At 38.5% G+C, this 21,091-nt stretch overlaps 1 protein-coding gene across 1 annotated transcript in view; it reads left to right on the top strand.

Moving 5' to 3' along the window:
- The first annotated feature begins 18,685 nt into the window (after positions 1-18,685).
- Positions 18,686-21,091, top strand: part of LOC135251695 (brain-enriched guanylate kinase-associated protein) — a 66,261-nt gene continuing 63,855 nt past the window's right edge. The window contains exon 1 of the mRNA XM_064329373.1: positions 18,686-19,979. Within this exon, the coding sequence (XP_064185443.1) occupies positions 18,798-19,979 (1,182 nt within the window). The 5' untranslated portion in view covers positions 18,686-18,797. The remainder of the gene's footprint in view (positions 19,980-21,091) is intronic.

Genomic DNA, 21,091 nt, shown 5'->3' with positions numbered 1-21,091 from the left:
CGCCGGGCATGTCCTCCTGTTGCCATGGAGATGTCAATGCCTTCACTGGGGAATAGTGGAGCCACCATTTGAGAGATAATTAAAAACTGAGGAGGAAAATTAAAATAAACGGCCTGTCATCCAGCAAGGAGGATTGATGACCATGAACTAGGGAAATGAGCGACAGTCGATGATTTGTGTGGGCTACGTGGAAGAGGCCTCCGGCCTCCTCATTCCCACATGGTGAGGCACTTTGCACTGTTAGTGGGACTGTAACACGTCTCAAGAAATATGGGGACACTCGTGCTTTATAAAAGCAAATTCAACAGGAATCCAGCCATCGCAGCATGTTTGGATTGAGTCTCGATCTGTGTATGACAATCCACACACAATCCCACAGAACGTGAATGTCTCCCTGCTGATCCCATACGTGGATTGCAGATTTCCCAAAGCATTTCCTGTAGGTCAGTGAAGGAATTGTGATGCTGTACCATGTGCCACGCCATCAAATGATGCCACTACAAAGCCATCGAATCTGTGCTTATTAACCTTGTGGCTCTTGTGGGGTTTCGTTTTTCCTTGTTGCTTTTCAGTGAATAAGCTTTCACTGTGAGATTATGAAAATCTCTGTGTCCTCGAGTATCAAAGCTAGGCGTCTCCTGACACACAGACATGGCTCAGTTCAGATCTTTACTCCTGCTATGGCATAACAGCTATTTTACATCAGAAGAATCTGCATACTGTATCTCAAAGGGAGGAAAATATGATATTTTTTGTTGTAGATGTTGTACATCTCGGTTCATATTTTGTTGGAATGGCAATCAGCGTTAGACCTTAAAAGTAAATTGGTTTTGGAGAACCAATCATTTTGTGTTGTGCAGGATAGGACAATGAAATAAAAGGCTCAACATTTTAGCTATAAAATGTGGTTTTTCAACAATAATCCCTAATCCTTTGGGAATATATTTATTTAACTGTCAATATTTGTACGCATCAGTGCTATTTATTCTTTGTTTATGATGAAGAGTTATAGTTAGCAAATACTCCACTACTGTAAACAGAATTTGAATAAAGTAACTTCCTGGGGAGATCCTGATTTGATTTGCATTACATGCAATCAGTTAATTATAATCAAATTACTCAGTCCCATGCTCAAAACTATACAACTGGTGAGTAAGTAATCTGTTGTGTGATGATTGATGAATGATGCATTTTTAAATTCCAGTAACTTCCCTGTGTGTTTGTGTTTGTGTGTGTATGTGTGTGTGTGTGAGAGAGAGAGAGAGAGAGAGAGAGAGAGATGTGTTGGGGGTGTCACTGCTCACAGGAGGGAAAACCTTTGACCTCCTTGTGTCTGAGCTGAATGTAATAATCGGCGAGGCATGGACAGTGCTCAAGGAGCAACATCAAAGCCAAGGCGCTCACAGGAAGCAGCCGGAGGCGGCTTGTTGTTTATCAGGGCACCACACAAATAGAACGCTAGACATTTATTAATGGGACCTGTCCACTGTCATTTTCCCACAGATGACCACCAGACACACAGGCCGCAACATTGGTGAGGAAGTGTTTGCGAAGACTCACTGTGATAAGGGCCGAGGCTAATGGTGATACCGGGGTTAGAAAATACAATGTGATGAGAAAAAATCTACAAAGACAATTCTGTTCATCAGGGTACACTTGAAATTTATCTGGTTTTCATTTTGTTCCTTAATCAGGACTTTAATCAGCCCCGACTGAGGTCCTGATTTGGATGGCAGGTTATCTTATCTATGAATCTCAATCTGCTTATGCTATGGAAATATCTAGCCCCAAACTTAAATTGAGTCAAATGGGTCAGATTTGTGATGTGAATCAGCATGGCACACACTCACTTCAGCTTGAAACTATTCTATAATGTCCACAAATGAGTTAGCAGTGTAGTTGGGACAGTCTGTAGCCCATGGCTTCACGTTTGCTATTTAGTAATTTAGTATACTTTTGTTCTGCCAAACTAGCTAGCTAGTAAGCTAGCATTAGTGAGCTAACAAGAGTGTATGTCTTATTGACATTTCTTTGTTCATTCCCATTGTTTGTGTAACCACTTAAAAACTGTCCATTATGATCATTACGTGAAACTGTTTTTTTTTTAAATTTTGACTTGAATGACTGCTTAGCCACAGATTGGTAATTGAAATAGAACTGTAAAGAAGCATAATTATTATACTACGGAAATTAACCAATATGATTGTGAGATTTTCCCTACCCATTTTATAATATGAAATAAGTATCAATCCCACAAGAATCCTACAAGCAGAACACAGAGCTGACCTTGTGCCTCCTCTGTATTTGTGTGCTTCAAAAGAAAGACCGGAATAGATAATGTAATCCCAAATAATTTTTTTCTTCTCAGAGAAATATGGACTACATCTAATTCAATTTCCATGAAAGAGGCAGTTCATGCAAGATTAATATGGTCATTTATGCCTTATTCATTTGATTGATCACAAACCAGGTGATCTTTAGCCCCATTCACATTTCAATAGCTTCCAGAAAAGATTGTACTTTCCCCAATCTATGTGGCTCAACACTTTGATTTGAACTGGTGCTGAAACAAATGCTACTAATATGAGAATGAAAATTGTATGTGCGATCTAGCTGAGTTGGAAGAGTAGGTACATTTGAACTGTTACTGTCCATTAATGATAAGTCCCATGCTAAATTGAACACAAAAACATTTGAAAATAACCCAGTATTTACTGGAAAGACAATAAAGTAGGAAACATGGAATTCTGTGCAAGGAAGGAGTTCATTCTCCCCTTTCATTTATGTCTCGAAAACAAGGAAAAAACAATCTGCACACAGATATTCTTTCACTTATCAGATGGTGTGCATGTCATTTATTTTCTCAGGAGTGTTTCTACAAAAAAACAGACCTGATAGCTAACCCAGGATATGTTGTAGTTTAAGTTAAAAGTACCTGTAAAACATTAAAATTTTCATTTTAAAGATGCAAGAGACTTTGAGTAATATAGACTCAATGGGTATCAGATTTCTAGAAATGTAACCAATAAAAAATTGGAGAAAAGCGATAAGTGGAAGCCCAGAACAATACCAATATCAGAATGGTATTCTATTATATCCCTGTGCATGCATCGGTTTGGATAAAAGCATCTGCCAAATAAATGTAATGTAATATATCCTGGTAGCTTGAACCACGGTCAAACAAATCAAGCTGAAGTGAATGCTTGGATCCTGTGTTATCATTGTGACACCGGCATAGTTACAACCCTGCTCATTTTACAAGCTGTGGCATACCACAGCAATTACTGTATTTGTTTGACTATTTATTGATCTGCATGCATTAACTTTGGTGGACAAAAACATTTGGTCTTTGAAGAAGCACAGTGTAAAGGATATGCATGTTCATTGATTCAAGATTATTTGGAAAGAGATGTGCATAATTTATGATTTGGTCAAAATATCAAGAGAGATGAGGATAATTTCATGTATTAGACAAAAAAAAAATATTCAAGAGATTTTTGAAAGGTAAAGGACACCACAAAGTTGAAATAACCTCTTTTTAAAAAATACAAGCAGGGTTGGCAAGGCCAAACCAATGTTTCAGGCTTAGCTGAATTTGAGGTACTGGTAAACAAAGCAGTGCTTATGCAGTTTAGGTGAGTCAATGGTAATCTGTCTTATGTTTTTGGTTATGTGTGTGTGTTTACATTTATGTGTGTGTGGCTGTGAATGTCTGTGCACATAGACTGAACATTTAGTGTACATTAGGGTGAAATTCTTTATTGTGTACTTTTATGTTTTTTTCAAGTTTGATCTTTGACTATAGGTAAGGAAGTACACTTGTATACACATCTCCAATAATGGGCTCAGTATCACTGATATACACCATCCTTTTAAAATTACCAGATGGGCAAATATCTTTAAATATCTTTAAATGGATTCAAGTATGCTTAAAGTAGGTATAACTCTCACTTCAGCATGAAACTCTGAAATACATATGTCAATTATTACAAATTCAGTGGATGCTGAGACAATATATGAGCATGTTTTCGAAACAAGACGTCTGTTATTGACAAAAGGCCAGGTATATTGTGCTGACCAAATAAATTATTGTTGTAAGTAGGTCTTGCTCAATCTTTTCTCTTTACATTGTAGAGACATGAGACAGTTAATCATTTTCAGGATAAAAAATGCAGTTTCATAGCAAAAATTCATAGCAAATGACAGGATAGAGTGGGCTTAAAATGTAATGAGGTGACACATTTTATTTTCTTTAGCTCACAAGTGAGAGGAATATGGAGGCTACAGCTGCATTTCTTGTGTGAGGTACAAGGGGCATGATTGCGAGTTAGGAAGCACAATTTACAATCTAAACCGGTGAGAAGTAATTGTTTTAAAACATTTTAATGGCTAAATAAAATGCAAATTTTCAAATTATTTGTAAATCTCTGTTTCGTGTCTGGTCCGAGTAATTGATGGGAGAAATTTACTGATAGTTTCTGATAAATTTGTGTGTCAGTGACTCGGTGGGGTACTTGCGGGTGAGCGGGTGGGGTTGAAGGTGGAGGAGGAGACTTCTTTGATTGTAAACACAAGGCTTTAAAAAATCCTGCATAGTCTGCCTTTAAGTGAAAAGCCACAAATCACATGTTTAAAAATGATGTTTCAAATTAGAATCAAATATTAATGTAACACTGATACACAATTCCAAATACAATTGCAATTTCTGGGAATATTCATTGAATTTTAAGCTGTTTTCACAGTTAGGCCAATCTGTATTATGACACTCTTTTCTGACATTTCCTTTGAAAGCTTTAAGCTGCAAATTTCTTAATGCTAGAAAGAATGTTACGAACTGCCGTGAACCAATTAAATTAACCTATGCAACATTGACTTTCAGTGCCTCGCTGAGGTATTAAAACACCCATGTGAATGCCTCACTACAGCCTTCTGTGTCAGCAAGCATAGCACATAAACCAACTGCTAGTATCACAACACAAAAACAAAGAGATCTTTATTGGATTAGCAGAGGTTTTTTCTGTCATGAAGGATATGTGCATAACCTCCCATGCATTCAACTCAAATAAAACATTTATTTTGTACTCATAAAAAGAATGAGACACATTCCTCACACCTTTAAATGTTTTAAACTTCATACAAACTTCATGTTTTCCATTTGGTAATGCTTGCAGAAGCCCACTGAAAACAACAGAGGAGAGATAAATATTATTGTTTATTTTCTAGTAGAGAAGTAAACAATATGTTTGCATTTAGGAGAAAATGTAGCATAAATAATTAAAATATGTTGAGTGTAAAAGCTAAGGCATTATTTCTTTTTTAATTAATCGCATGAGTTAAAGCATTAATACCAACAGCCTTATTGCAGCAATAGTGTAGGGGCTTCTGAATCAGGTTTGATGGTACGTATAAATTAATCCGTCAAAAACCCTTTGCTTGGGTTAAACTGATTGTTTACTGCATATTAACAACTGAAATATTAATTCTGGAAAGGATTCATAAAGGGAAGTTAAAATGAAACTAAACAAAGTGATGTAGCCCGTTAAAAACAAATCTATTTGAAAACATGTTATTCAAATAAGAACAAATAACAGGTTTTTCATTCCTTCTGTATAGCGGCAGTATTAGCAGGTAATTACATTCAGAATGTCTCTGCTGACGGCTTGGGGGCATTGCTGAGGTGCAAAAGTTATGTGTGCAGTAGTCCATCGGCAGATGTCTTATGAATAAGTGCCTCATTCAAGGTCAGTCATCATACGGAATTAAAAGCAATAACATCTAGCCCAGCCTTTTCTTATTCATAAATTAGGCAATGCTAATTGACATTCTGCTCACACACCTTTCAGCGGCTCTTAGAGTGAGACATGGCCCTGATATTAAATGTCATTCATCCAACGGAAGACATTGAATCTGATTAATCCATTTGCAAATCCCCACGTTGGGGGAGCAGAGAGCTTTTCACACAGACGCGCCCTCTCAGAGTTGACTGAGCGAAGTACACGTGAAAGGCCCATTCAGGATAGTTTCTTAGCACGCTTTAACAGGGAGACCCCGGGCGATCTGAAGTGAAAACTCTTACACACTGTGCAGCAAATCTTGCGCCTGCACATGGCACTGAATGCGGAACATAAATGGGAAGAAGCGCTATCTGGTTGATTAAACGTGTGTGACGGATGAGGGAGCGTGATGAATTGGGCTTTCATAATCCGCCAACACTCACACCAATGAGCGTATCACAAAGAGATTAGAAAGCAATTTCAACAGGCAGGTTTCTGTGGATTTCTATCCTTTTTATGTATTGCTAATGTTCACATGCATGACCACCATTATGGCTTCTGAGATGAGCAGTAAGGCTGAGCAGTAAATGACTATAGTTGTTTGGAAGCGACGACCCGTACTGTGGATAATAAACAGCAGGCCTTCATTTATTGCGCAAATGTATGTAACGATGAAGGCCAGATCAGAGAAAACCTGCAGCATTTATGTGCACGGACATGCCTGTGAGAAATGTGAGTGAACTGCTGAATACTGAACAGAACACAAACCAGAAGGAGCCCAACACATCAGACAACAAATGAATCAAATTACATGTTGAACACATCTGTTCTCATATTAACAATTATGCTGAGGCTTTGATAAAACTAGCATCAACACTGTCACACACAATCTTACGCTTTAGTGGTAGCTAAAACATATTTAAATTAAATATAAATATCATTGGTAGAAACACAAACTCAAAATGAGCCCTATACTGGCTGGAGATACATACACTTCACTCAAATTTAAGGCATAAGTTAAGTGCTTTTTTCCTATGTGCATCCAGGCTTAAGTGCATATATGATAGATGGACACTTGGGGTGCAGTGCCACTGAAAATAAGGCATGTTCCATTAAATTCTGATATGTGAATCTTGGTTGAAATGGGCTTTTTAAAATTTTACATAGGTTTATCTATGAATAAATAGGGTAAACCTATTGGCCAGCATATGGAATGGTTTTACATGCAGTAATGATTAAGCTGATTCAGACATTTTACAGCTATTTACAATGTAATTATGTTCAAATTTATAATATGAAGTTAATTTCAGTCATATTTAGATTAAATATATTAATGAATACGCTATGTAATTATTTTGATCTGGTAATGAATGGATCTGCTTTAGGTACTTCTGTTCATGCACCAGCCACCACCTATTGAACAGGAGGCACAGTATATTTCCCCTACTAAACAGGAGGAATACAAAAAACTGCACAGTACCTATAAACAGAACCAAACAACAGGTGGAAGCTGGGGTTGTGGAGGGTGAATGAAATTATTTGAGCTGCAGTTAGCATAGCATGCAATGGACACACTGGAGAGGTCTGACTGTCAATTTAAAATGCTCCATTAGTGATTTGTGCATGTAGTAGGTTGAGTATGAGAACATGTAGAGGTGTGTGTATATGATTGGTTGAGTATTAGAACATGTGGTTGCGGAGGCCAACCAATGGCCAGCTGCTACAGGAAAAGTTTCCTGGACAACTCACATATTTAGATTAAAGGTGTACTATGCATACCTCCCCTGACTTCAACCCCGCCTACTCACCCGGAGTACCCCATCTAGCTGGATAACTAGAGGTAATGTTAGTACCATGAAATGCGTGACTGTGAACGACTAACATGTGATAGTGATAGAAAACTATGTGTAAAGTAGAGCACCTCCAGTTTCCTGAAAGGTCGGTGACCTTGTTGATATCCCTCCAGCATGGAGACGAAACACTGACTGTGATACTGGATCACACATTGGCCATACTAGTATTATATGAGAGAGATAGTAGACTATGTGTAGAGCACTTGCTGTTTCCTGAAGATAAGGAGGTCCAAATCGATATCCCAGTTGACTGGAGAAGCAACCTGGTGACACTGGGATCTGAAAAGGACATACTACTTTTAAATGGTATCAGTGCCCAGTGACCAGAAGAAAATGTTTTTTTTTTACCTATGTAATAATAATAATAATGATTATTATTATTATTATTATTATTACTATTATTATAATAAAGCAGCAGCAAATAGTCATTTTATTAGCACACAGAAGTAAATTTAGATACTTAACTTTATAGCTTAATTGATGTGCTTGGTATTAAACCTACTATAGTATTCAAAAGAGGCAGATGATTATTGCCATGATTTTGAGGGTGGCCATGAGAATTTTATAAGGTTATGAGGCAGCCCGCAGCATTGCAGCAAAGATGAAATTTACCACAGAATCAGGGGCTGAACAGGGTGTTGCTGACATCAAACATAAATAGAGGCGCATGAACTGCATAGTGAAGATGAAATTGAATGCCTGCAATAATGCATTTGATAGAGGGACCTGAATTTTACAAGACTGAAAGTACATACTATGGGAATGTTACCTGGGAGAGGTGAAACAGAAAAGCCAGATAAGAAATTGAAGGACCATGCAGGGTCCAGGGACATTAATGTAGAGCTGGGTGATATGACAATAAAGATGTTTATCATAGTATATATTTTTTCTCCTAATTTCAACAGAACATGCTTTAAACATGCTTTAAAATGAATACAAGACTCAGGAATACAAGACTTTTGGCTAGGAACTGTTCCCTGGAGTTAAGGTTAAGGTTATTCTAAATTGAGTGTTATTTTTTTCATGTAAAATGGAAGCATACACCCACATGTTTTTATTGGCCTATCAGTCATGTTGCCAAAAATAACAGCCCCAAGGGTTAGCAAGCAGTGATGCAATCATTGTGAATGATCTTTTCCAGGGCTCAACATTTTTTAAGAAAATTATAAAGACTATTTTCATTCAATTGTGTCAATAATACTGTAATACTGTTTTTTTTTAAATGTAGTCCTTTATTAAATATAAATGCCAATGACTTCTCCTTCGCCCAGGAATTCTGAATTTCAAGGCAAGGCACTTGCAATTTAATTGAGGATAAAACAATACAGCAGAAATAATATAGTCAGCTAATATCTAGTTAGTTCATTCTCTTAATCGCTTTTAGCTTGCTTGCAATAAATAAAGTACAAGAGTTGGCTAGACAGCTACCATTCTCGTTTCAATGTAACTTCAGTAATTATCCATTTTAACTTATGAGTAAATATCTCAAACCGATTGAGACATTAGATGGTACAAATATTAATAAATGACCAAGCTTAGGTTAGTTAGGCTTCAGTAGAGAAAGGACACACTGGTTGCACTATCCGATGGAATGATGCGTGTTTGGACCGTAGGAGAAAGCCTATGGTTTATGTTTTTATATCTCATGCTGTGCAAGCTTGTTAGAGCATTCAAATTAAGCACTTTCTCTTTGAATCTTGCAATGCTACCGACAACTGTGCATTATAATCAATAAACAACACAAATGTCAGAGCCAAAGACGATTGGCTCAAATAAACAGGAGTAATAGTTTTATTTTGGTTCAAGCAGGGTCATCGACCTTGGTAAAAAAAAAATGAAAAAAAATTTTAAGACCTCAAAATATCTGTGTTAATAGAACACAGATTTTTTTCCTGTGTACTATGTAAAAGCAGAATCCTGCATTTACAGGACCACTGAAGACAGCTGTTAGTTATTTATAAGAAAGTGATACCAATCTTGATAATCAATCAGCATTGTTTGTTCTTGATAAACAAGCATCAGTATAGAAATGATAAGGTTGTAGCATAGTTTCCTGGATGGTAATAAGATGCTTTTTCTTCAACCCAGATAAGACGTACTTAGTGACAAATCAATCACCTCACTCAAACCAATCTTACAGTAGCCCTGGGCCAGTGGCCACTCCTTATTGTTCTTTTGTTTTCTGACCAAATTTTCTGCACTGACGCTCTAATGTAACCATCAAAATCCATTCTCTAACAGTATGGACAATATAGCCAAATTCTTCTGTCACATATTTATACTATATACCAGTTATGTCATTATACTGCCCACCCCTACTTTAATGTTGACTTCACTATCCCTGTCCTCATGCAATTAGCTGCAGCAAACAAATAAGTTTACAGAGAATGGTTTAATATAGAAGGCTGGTCAATTCAGGCCAGGGCTCAGACCATCAAACTCCAGAAAATGTATATATTTTATTTAACCTTTGTTTCCACAAGGTAGGTCAATTGAGCATGCATGCTCCCCAACTGCTAACACCCTGTTGTCTTGGCTGTGGGAGTTAACCGGAGTACCCAGAGGATACCCAATCTCCACTCAGAAAGGTCCTACCAGGTATCCAACCCTTGGACCTTCTTTCTGTGAGGTGACAGTACTATCCACTGAACTACCATGCCACCCAATGTGAAAAACTGAAAACAAAATGAACAATAAGGAAAATTAAAACATGATAAAGCATCAGCCGTATTATTGAAAAGACCTGGTATGTAAGCAACCTTCTTCCTACTAAATGTACCTTAGCGGTAAAGTGGGTGTTACAGAAGTTATTAAATCATATATTTCATAAATTTAATAATATGTAACATTTAATAATAATGTAACTGATCATGTCAGTATTTTCATTAAATATCCTTAAGAGACATTCAATTTTTTTTGAGAACGTCATTAAGCAAAAAGTGTGAAGTAGCTTTGTTAATGACATTTAATGCTGTAAACAATCTGCTGGTAAACGGTTCCTCTTGATTGTACTTCACAAAACTTTGGTTTTAAAAATCATCATGCTTTTAGGCTTTAAGAAAATACACTTCAGAACATTCATTACATTACATTACAGGCATTTAGCAGACGCTCTTATCCAGAGCGACTTACACAACTTTTTACATAGCATTTTACATTGTATCCATTTATACAGCTGGATATATACTGAAGCAATTCAGCTAATACTTTTTCAGGTCATTTTGAGAACTGCTAAGCTTCTGACTGAGTACAGTCATTCAGTATGACTGAATATTTTTTCAGGTTTTTGAGTGCTAATTTGGCTGTAGTAAGTTTTATGCTCTCCAATTTACCAACCGGATGGCGTGGCAGTTCGTTAGTACTTTTAGACCAGAGTTTTTAACTTGATTGTACAGTTCTATGCCAAAGTTTCCTCAATTAGCTTTCTTTTTTGACTGATAACAGAAGAGGCCTATTGAAAGTGGCAATCAAAGGCTGGGGTCTGCCTCCAGATTCAGAACTGGTTTGTTCCCATTGTGTTTTAAATCTGTCTGTCAATTTATCTAGCCAATAGTCAAGACTACAATCTTTAAAAAAGAAAACACCATATTATAGCATGGAGCATTAGCCTAGAATAACTTACCTAACCACTCCAGTTAGCGTAGCATAATTACTTTGGTACCAGTTGCAGTTTTTTTTTTAATTTATAGCCTATTATACGAAGTCAAGGAATGCTATAAATGCATTGATAGGACTGTTATAATCAGCAGCAATGTGTGAACCCTATGGTTTGAGTGAACTATGCAGTTATACATAAAACGAATTTCTCTGAACAAAATTAATATAACGACCAGACAGTAGCAAGTCAGCAAAGTATCTTTCCGGTGCCAACTGAAGGATCCTAAGTTACTGTACAAGTTCCTCTCCATATTGGCTTCAGTTTTACTCAAGGTGAGTCCTGAGCTCACATAACAGTGTTGCTATATGAAAATGCATGATTCTTTTGCTGTCATATACCAAAAAATGTTTTATGATGAAAAGGCTTGTGGGGGTGTTTGCAGTCAGATTTTCCTGTTTCCTGCTCGAACTTGCTCTATGCATTTCATGTGCATCACTCATATGGTATACATGGTTAAACACATTTGGTTGGACTAATATTGTGTGCTTAAATCACTAAAACAGAATCCAATAAGCACATTCCCAAGCTAGGTCGCAAGAGAGTCCAGTGCTGTTTAGTTACTGTAAGCACCAACACTTATTTAATGTTAGCATTTGACACACATCTCACTCTTTGTCACCATGCCTTAGCTACTGCAGAATCAACCATCTACTTTTTTTATATAGACTTAGAAACTGAGTAAGAGTGGGGTATATTGCTGAACTGTACTAGCAGAGAATTTGAGTTCTCAAAATGCTACGTTTCATTTAATTTTCCATCTGTGCTGAGACAAGCTGATTGAATTATATTCAGTACAATTTAACACAGCACAGATCATCAATTTCGGAGTGAAGCAACTGTATACCGCAGGTGATGATGCTTGTATCTCAGAAACAAGAAAGTCCTGCTTAAGTAGGAGTGCATAAAAAAGCATTAAGGTCCTCAAGTCAGGATCTGATCCAGTGTGCATTTCAGAGTGCTAAAAGAACATTGCTGAACCCAAATAGCGAAGCACCATATGTTAATCAATGGAAATACAGTAACAGTGAAAAGCAGTGTTTTGAATTAAGCAGCTGCATGAGAAGAAAGAAGGCAGTTAGGAAAGCAATCTAATTACACAATCAACACATGTTAAGGCATGCGAGAATTCAGACAGTGAAGAGAACATGGAGATCAATGGAAGACCAAAGTCTACTGTAATACCAGCAGGGAGTAGCTTTGATCTGGATCTTAATAGAACTCTGTGATTTCAGGGTACTGGCATTTAATGGCATACCATCTGACGAGGAGCTACAGTCGTATGAGGCCCAAGTATGACTTTGAACAAAGAAGTTCAAGTAATCTTACCTCTACTTTTTCAAAATTCATAGAACAGCCTTTCAGATTCATTAGCTTTTTTCCACCATTATCTGTTCATCATACAATACAGTTTTCTTTTCTCAGGAGGTTTAAATAGGCAGTCTTTTCTGTCCTTCTGCTGTACAGGGTAATTCAGTGAATATTCCAGTATAGAAGACTTTAAGATCTAAAATCGGTGAAAAGCAGCAATGCAACATAATTGCGAAACAGTTGTAAATATCCTCAGGATACCTACACTGCCATTAAGGAGATGAGACAAGGTCAAGTTATGGATTAACGAGTATGTGTCAGGCAGCTGGAGTACCGCTGTGTCCAGCACCGGAGCATGTGGTCGCACCCCATGGAACCTATCGGAGACACTGGCACAGTGGCAGCTCAAAGACCAGGCAACACAGTGACCCACACATACAGCACTAATGACTACCTCTGAGACTGCAAGGAGAAGCTTGTCTCACCTAGAGAGATGATTGGCGTGCCCTATCAGCTCTTAAATCGGTGAGTTTAGAAGACCCACATCCAGTAATGTGGGCGGTTTGGCGTGACGAGCTTATGCAGTGATATGAACACTCCCCATATCCTTAGAGACACTACTGCGAGCAGTTATTCAGGATTACGCTTTTAGAGTGGTTGTTCCATGTTAATAAAATATCAGGGAAGAACAATCTGCCACAAGCGAACCTTGCGACAAAATGTTATGTAATTTTTTGAAACTTTTATTTTCTAACCTGTGTACAGGTACTGTAAATACTGGCTTTAATATATGATATCATTACTATATTTATCATAGCAGAGGTGCAAATATTCCATGCAACATACATGAATACCACATATCACCCACTTCTCAAGCTACTCTCATGAACTTGGACAGTATTATTGATGTGTGCTGCTGACTATTCACTTATGACATAGTGACATTTTAATGCCCCTTTCTTGTGAGTAAAGCTTTATTAACTGCGCGGGTACTTATGCCAGTAACGCTAACAAAGTCGTCAAAGGCTCCACTTTCAAAGCTTTCTGTCATAAATACTGGGACTGCACTACAATTTATAATCATTCTGTAAAAAGGACCTGCCTCTGATGGATGCTGTCCATTTGAGAATACCATTGACTCAAAGCTCAGATGAAAGAATGTGGTCAAATCACTCGTGCATGCCTTTCTGGGAAACTCCCACAGGGGCCTGTTATTCTTATTTCTGAAATAATTGGCTGTGACAACTGAGCAGCTTGCAGCATAATTTAATATTTTTCTGGGCATTTCCTGAAGGTTTAAAAAAGGGTATCAAGCTTAAATGACTTGTATGTTGTTCAGTGTATAATTGGAAATGCCATGTGCTATAGGGGAAGGCATTAAGGAGCATGAGCTTTACACACCAAAGATTAACTTTTTGAGATAGGTAGATGTTTACAAGAGGTTTACACAGGGAACTGTTACATTATGTAGGGGAATTTTCAAACTGAGCCAAAAAAACTATCTATAAACATATGATCTACGATGCTGCCTCCCTGGTGTACATTCTATGTTCTCTTTGCTTCATGAGAATTGTGCCCGCACTTTCATTTCTATTCAGTATTGGTGTCAATTAGTGCCCATAAAACTGTAATCAGTAATGGATACACTTCATTGCAATGCAGAAATTATAGCTGCGATCCCTTTTCATTATATCAGTGCTTTGCTGAGCGAGCACATAGAAATATGGATTATGTGGCATTTTTATTAATCTTCAGCAAATCTCGTATGGAAAAGCATGATTGATATGTTCTGACCCAGCAGTCAAGATTACATTTTTGATGAGAATGCACACCCTTAGCCTGCCATGGACCAGCAATAGACATTCCTATTCCCATTCTGGCTAATTATTCCAGACCCAATAACCACTCCATCTGGCAAAATCATTAGTATCATTATTTTGTTGGTTAAATCTACCCATACAATCTCAATGTACTAAACAAGCCCTGAACTATCACAATATGCAGGATATAGTGAGGATTAAAAAGACAAGTGTATTTTATTTATTCAACATTTATTCAACATGCATTAAATCCAACCATTTCAGTCAGTAGACCCCCATTTTAATGCAGGGTCAGCTCATTTCAGTCTGGACAGCCCTCACATTTTATGCTCTGGTGTTGGCTATTGCCCTCCTGAATTATTTACCTCAGCGGTGGTTCAAGAGTTTCCTCCAGTAGCGTGGCCCCATTTACTTAAGTAGCATTAACAGTCTATATTAAGTTAGGGCGGAACCACAAATACTTTTAGTTTGTTTTAATAGAGCCCACTTGGAATGGAGGGACAACACAATTTGTACCCTAATACATAAACAATTTACCAAAGATTTATTAGAAAAATATCATAGCAAAATGTTTGTTTTGTCCGTTCCTACTGTTAATTACATATTCATTCGCTTGTGTGAAATTACATTAAAGTAGGGCTCTCTTGGAAATAATGACAAGCTAAGTTTCTAAAAAAAAAAAAATAGCACTTTTAAAAATCAAAATTTTAGCTGAAGGGTGAGATGACTATCAGCTAGTACCTGTACTTGTCCCCTCACAAGTATCATCATCTGTCAGTGGTGACTGATTAAAAGCAGGGAGGAGATCACCAATGATGGTAGACTTTTTCGGCAGCCTTCTGCCTTAAGGTGACTCCATGCCTCAAGTTGACTCCATGAATCATTATGTACAGTATTTATTCAAATTAGAAGTGACTAGGCCCACTCTAATAATAAAGACAATATATACTTTAATATGTGTTTTAATCTACTGCACTATTTAGTGTCGTATGTTGTAATTTAAAAAGAGAACTGGAGAGTGCAGGCATTAAGAACATAATACCAGGCTATTTGTTTGTTTATATATGGTCTGTGGAATGAGAAAAACCTTTAGGAATTTAGAAATCCTGTCAGGACATATATTTTCAGTTTCAAAAATAAGAAATGTCCAGAAAAAATAGGATGTCTGGCCAGTCTAGTATGTATTTTAAAGAAGCCATGAGGTCTTCTTCTGAGGTCTTTTAACTTTTTTGCCAATTGAATTTAAAGTGTTGACATGTAAAATATCTTGGATTTGTGCTCCTTTATGTATTGAATAGTTAGCTGCCCTTCTTTCTAATATGCCATTTGAGCAAATGCATACATGCACATATACTTTGCCAAAGCCATTGACACACACACACACACACACACACACACAAATACACACACAGTGCATTTTGGTCTTTTCAGTGCATTCTGTTTTTACAGGTTTCCAATGTGCAGAAGTACAACTATTGGTATTGCATCTCAAAGAGCATTATTTATTGCAAAATTACAGATTGCTGTAACGTTTATTTGTGATTCTGTATTTCTGACTGCAAATTGTGAAGAAAATTATTTTACATTCTGCAAAGGGTCCCATAAATCATAACATGTTTGACAAGTTCTGAAAATGACAGCGGTGTTATCCTATTTGCTCATGATAAATGGGTGAGACTTGGGGGAAACCTCTCCCCAAAATCATTCTCCTGCATTAGCATATCCTATACTTGGCCCAGCTCCAACAGGCTGTATGGGTTTCTGGTTTCCATGGTAACACTTCAAGGCCATGGTGGTGCTCTTAACAATTGAACTACTTGGCTAAGCGAAACAGAGAAACAGAGAAGGACACAGAATTTTCTCCTACACATCTGTTGCATTGGGGTTCTACTGCCACTGAAATGCACGGTATCTGGCATCTGTGTTCCATATCAATTCCATGTGTTTGCAGTCAACTACTGCGTGTGAGTCAAAAATATTATATACAATTACTGCAGGTGGCTTGACCAGTAAAAACACTAACTGTGTACGATGTGCCTATGGTCTGGTGTCAAGTCCTCACAGGGCCTGTGCCAACTGTGGCTGGTAGTCCCATGGGACAGGACATACAGTAATTGACCATAGCATCATTCAGAGATTTTTTACTTTAGGTCGGTCTGTCAAGGGAGTTGTGTATAATGAAAGGTCTGCTAGCACAGAATTAAATAAATATTGGCTACCTAATAGTGAGAAGATCTCTTTACTTAAGCTAGTTGTGCAATGAATTCTGTTCATTATGTTATACATGATTTTAAAAAGTTATTACCTTTCTAATCTAGCTGAAAAGTGCAATATAAAGACGGTTCATACCTTGCAAGATTCGATGGTTTTGTCTTCCTCTGAACAGGGAATCAGTAATTATACTCTGCGGGGTAGTGTGTGTTTGTGGTGGTCAGCTCTCCCATGTAAAACGTGTCACGGTGTTGTCATGGTATTGAATGCGGGCTTATAAGCACAGTATGTTTGGGAGGGATATCTCTCCCACCTATGGTGCTATACTCAATGTACATACGTACAGTATATGAATGCATATATTTTTCAGTATAAGTAGTCCCCAGTTCAAACCCACTTGTACCTTTACATTGTTTGAGCAATGCTCTCCCAACTGAGCCGTGGGACTAGCATTGTGATGATGTAATGATTTAGTAACTATGTGACCTGGAGTTGAAAATGATATTGATATCCTTAAGATCATAAGATCTACACTCTATAATATATACTCTAATGCAGGATCTATCAATTAATCACACTAGTTTAAAAACTGTATGCCATGCACCGACACAGGTAAGCTCTGCTGAAAGGTGATACAAGATATGTGGTCCCAACCATGTTAGAAATTAAGCATGCTTTATAAAAGTGCAAAATCTGTAAGTATATTGCTCTGGCTTTAATATCCAAAATTGACAATATACTGTACAGAGCATTACTCAAAGAGTATGAATTAGGCTCAGGTTCCCTTTGCCTAATATTACATTTTGTATAAAGAAGTGAATATATTCAGTGTGAAAAATATGCAATAATACAGGAAATCAGGAAAAAATGTACGTTTATTATACGTTTCATTACAAAGCTGAGCTGTGTCTTTTTAATGGGGAATGTAAATAGACTAAACAAAGGCATGTGTTATGCTTTATAATAAAAATATAGGATGTGAAATAAGATTTCAGAATTTGTGGAACTTCCTGTAGAGTGTTTTTCTTTAATTTTTCTTTCATTTCCACAATGAGCACTAGCTCATTGTGGAAGCATGAGCTTTTTATTAGTATTAACATATAGCTGCAGTTCCATGCAAGGAGGATCAGTTTATGGTATTTGTAAACAAATAGCCTTGTTGGATGACACTGAGAAGTAACGTATTAGTAGCCTTTTTTCCTTTTTTACTATGTATTTACCTAATTTATTTTACAGGGCCCCCATTATTTAGGATTGGCTTTGTAGATGGAACTGTGGGGATCCAATGTGATCCTATTGTTGCATTTCAGTTTTCATCAATTAAGCAAAACTGATAAAAAAATCTTTTTTGCTGAGTTGTAAGGCAGCAGAATTTGGAATTAAATGAAAACATCCACTTGTTTTTCACATGGGAGGCCCGGTTTGGATGGTGGCTGTTTTGATTATGCTTCCCTGAGGGCCTGTCTGCATCAACATTGTAATGCAGTCCACAGATTGAGAGGTAGGTCAAAGATTGATTTAATCACTGTGCCGCCAGGAAATTAAGCTAGTACACTGTGAGCCAAGTACAATTATATCTTCTGTCAGTACATCTCCCTCAACAATGCACAAGATATTAATTCATATCTTAAGTGCCATTTTAACCCATCTGAAGAGGGAAAAGAGCAAGGGGACAAGTCCCAATAGGCTGTCATACAAAGCAAGACATTCAGGACATGCCACTAAAACGCAACGCGCCATTGTTAACCATTGATTTATGACACTCCCATTCTGCCCCAGCACCCATGTTCCACAGATGGCTTGTGGCCTTTTGTAATCAATGTCGTGGACCAAGAAATCACTGACCTGGAAAGCTTGCCTTGCTGCACTATTACACCATATTGATACACTGAAGAATTTGTAGAAAAGCACACACAGTGTACTTGTGGATCACTAATGGATTTTGTAGTGGGAATAGATTGTTTGAAGTATTAGTGAATCCATATCGTTAAAAAGTAGGTCTTCCTCTTTGTAGTCCTTGGAGCTCAATCTGGCCATCTGTGTTTCTAGACAACAGAGAGGTTAAAACTGCAGAGGGGACTGCTCATCTGCTGGGTTGGGAACCAACATCCAGGGCAAGTGTGGATGGGATGGGAGAGGAAAGACATTATAAATCTGTCACGCCTATTGAACCATGGTTCAGTTGACAGTTGGAACGATTGCCGACCGCACACCACCTCCCAGTCCCAAAATGCCAAATGGATCAGCGAGGGCAGGCAGCGTGGTGACAGCTAATGGCACCTCAACACTTCCTCGGCAGCTACAACCCAAAACAGCGAACAGCCGGCAAGAACGTGGGTCCTGCTCCTCCACTTCATCCTGCCCTGTATTCTCTGAGGGCCAGAGCGACCCAGAGGAAGAGCCTCTGCCTTGCTACCCCTCCAGCCTCTCCTCTCCTAGCCTGCAGAGTTCCCTTCCCAACCTCCAAAGCTCTGTCCCCAGCCTCCGGAGCTCCAGCAGCACCCTCCGAAGCTCCAGTCCCAGCCCCCACAGTGCCAGCTCCAGCGAAGATGACAGCAGCTGGGATACTAACAGCTGGAGCTCGGGGGCCACCTGCTTGTTGCGCAGCTCCATAAAGAAGCATAGCGAAGAGGTCTTCCAGGCTCGTCTGGGCTCCGGCAGCAGGGGGGAGATCGTTACTGGCTCTGAGGGCAGCTATTTGAATGGTGATGGCATCGAGGGGAGCTGCACTCGACCTGAGTGCCAGGAGGGGGCAGAATGGGCACTGGGGAGGAGGGATTCCTTGCAGAGCCTCTCCTCCAGCCAGGGTATAGGTGCAGCATCAGGTAATTTAGACCAAAAGATTGAAGACAAGCTCAAGTTCTCCCAGTTCCTGGATGAGGTGACCTGCAGAGTGCTGGCCCCGGGCAGCCTCGAGGCCTTCGGCGTCCTCCGGCAGAAGGACCCTGCCTCCTTCTGGGAAGAAAGTCCCAGCACCTACATCAGGGAGCCCAGGAGGAGCAGCGTGGTTGACTCCGTATACCAGTGGACTAAGACCCTCCCGAGCTGCAAGATTCTCGATGCCAACGACATCATGAGGAACTCGCTGGAGGAGCGAGGTTCCCAGGAGACAGCAGGAAGAGCTTACCTGGAGACAGACATCGACAGCGTGAGGTTGGAGGACGAACTGGAATCAAACTCCTTCCGGGAGACAAGGAAAGAGAGCCTCAAAGAGAGGGAGAGGGGGATGGAGAGGCGAGCCAAGCGGATCACCCCAGAAAGGACGAGATCACCAACCCCTCTCTTGAACTGGAGCAAAGACTTGCCCAAATATTCCTACAGGTCCACGTCTCTGCCCCGCAGCATGAACAGCTTGGTGAGTACCATGTTACAATATATCAAGTAGCACAAATTATAAGAGGTCAGAGCTAGCCGAGAGGCTCCGGGCCTTTTTCTAGCCTCCAGCCTTTTCAATTCCCATGGCTTCATTTCTCTCAGTGGCTTTCCTGTAAAATGTCATATCCGGAGTTGTCAAAAGTTCAGGAATCTCTCTGCAGCACTTGTGCTATTGAAAACCTGTGAATATGCAATTCATGTTATTGGTCCAGGTTTTTATATACTGCTAAAAACCTGCGAAAATTTTGAAGTTAAAAATTAAAGCAGTGTGCATGATTTTTAACCATATTGTATTGTAAAATTTCAGAAACTTTGACTCAGGTTTAAACATAATCTATATCATAATTGTTTAGAGGGGTTTTCCTAATTTTCCAAAATGATTTAATTCCTGCTCCTTTGCCTATTTAAAGGGCATGCTCGATATATTTATTTCCACTGATAACCCTGAACAATAGTTCAAACTATAACTATTCTTTTTATTGTTGTTCTGTTGCCCTTAGTTCAACAAGCAGCACTGCCCATGTGGCATATACATGTGCCACAAAATGTGTCAATGCAGTTCAATAGAAATAACAAGCATGGGTGCTTCTAAATGTGGCAGTATTGATCTGAGTTCATATTGTTTTTGAACCATGCATTTTTCTTAGCCATGTAAATGTTGCTGGAAGGCATTTTTGGCTGTTGCCCATCTCATTAGTTTGTATATTTGCACTTCAGATAACAGTTTGGCCCAAGCAGAGTCCTTGAGTCTATAACCTTAGGGCCTACTATTATAATCAGAATATGCTCTCCAGAAAATAGTCATGCTAAAATTCCTCTTCCATCCAAACAATTAACCTAATTTCAATGTTAATCAGATCTAACCTAAGGGATTGTTCACAGAACTGAAAATAATACATGGAATATAAAATAAATAGGAAAAACTTTTTGATTAAAAAATGTTAGCATCTTCTTGCATGGTGGCAACAATTATAACAATTCTTTCCTGTTTAGTCCCTCTGTCCTCTCTATAATAACCCTCTGTCCTCTCTATAGTGCAGTGATCCTCCCCATTTCATGGTGCATGAACCATGGTCGAACTTCACATGTATA

The sequence above is a fragment of the Anguilla rostrata genome, chromosome 1, assembly GCF_018555375.3.
Source record: "Anguilla rostrata isolate EN2019 chromosome 1, ASM1855537v3, whole genome shotgun sequence".
NCBI classification, from domain to species: domain Eukaryota; kingdom Metazoa; phylum Chordata; class Actinopteri; order Anguilliformes; family Anguillidae; genus Anguilla; species Anguilla rostrata.
This window is presented reverse-complemented; position numbering and strand designations above follow the sequence as displayed.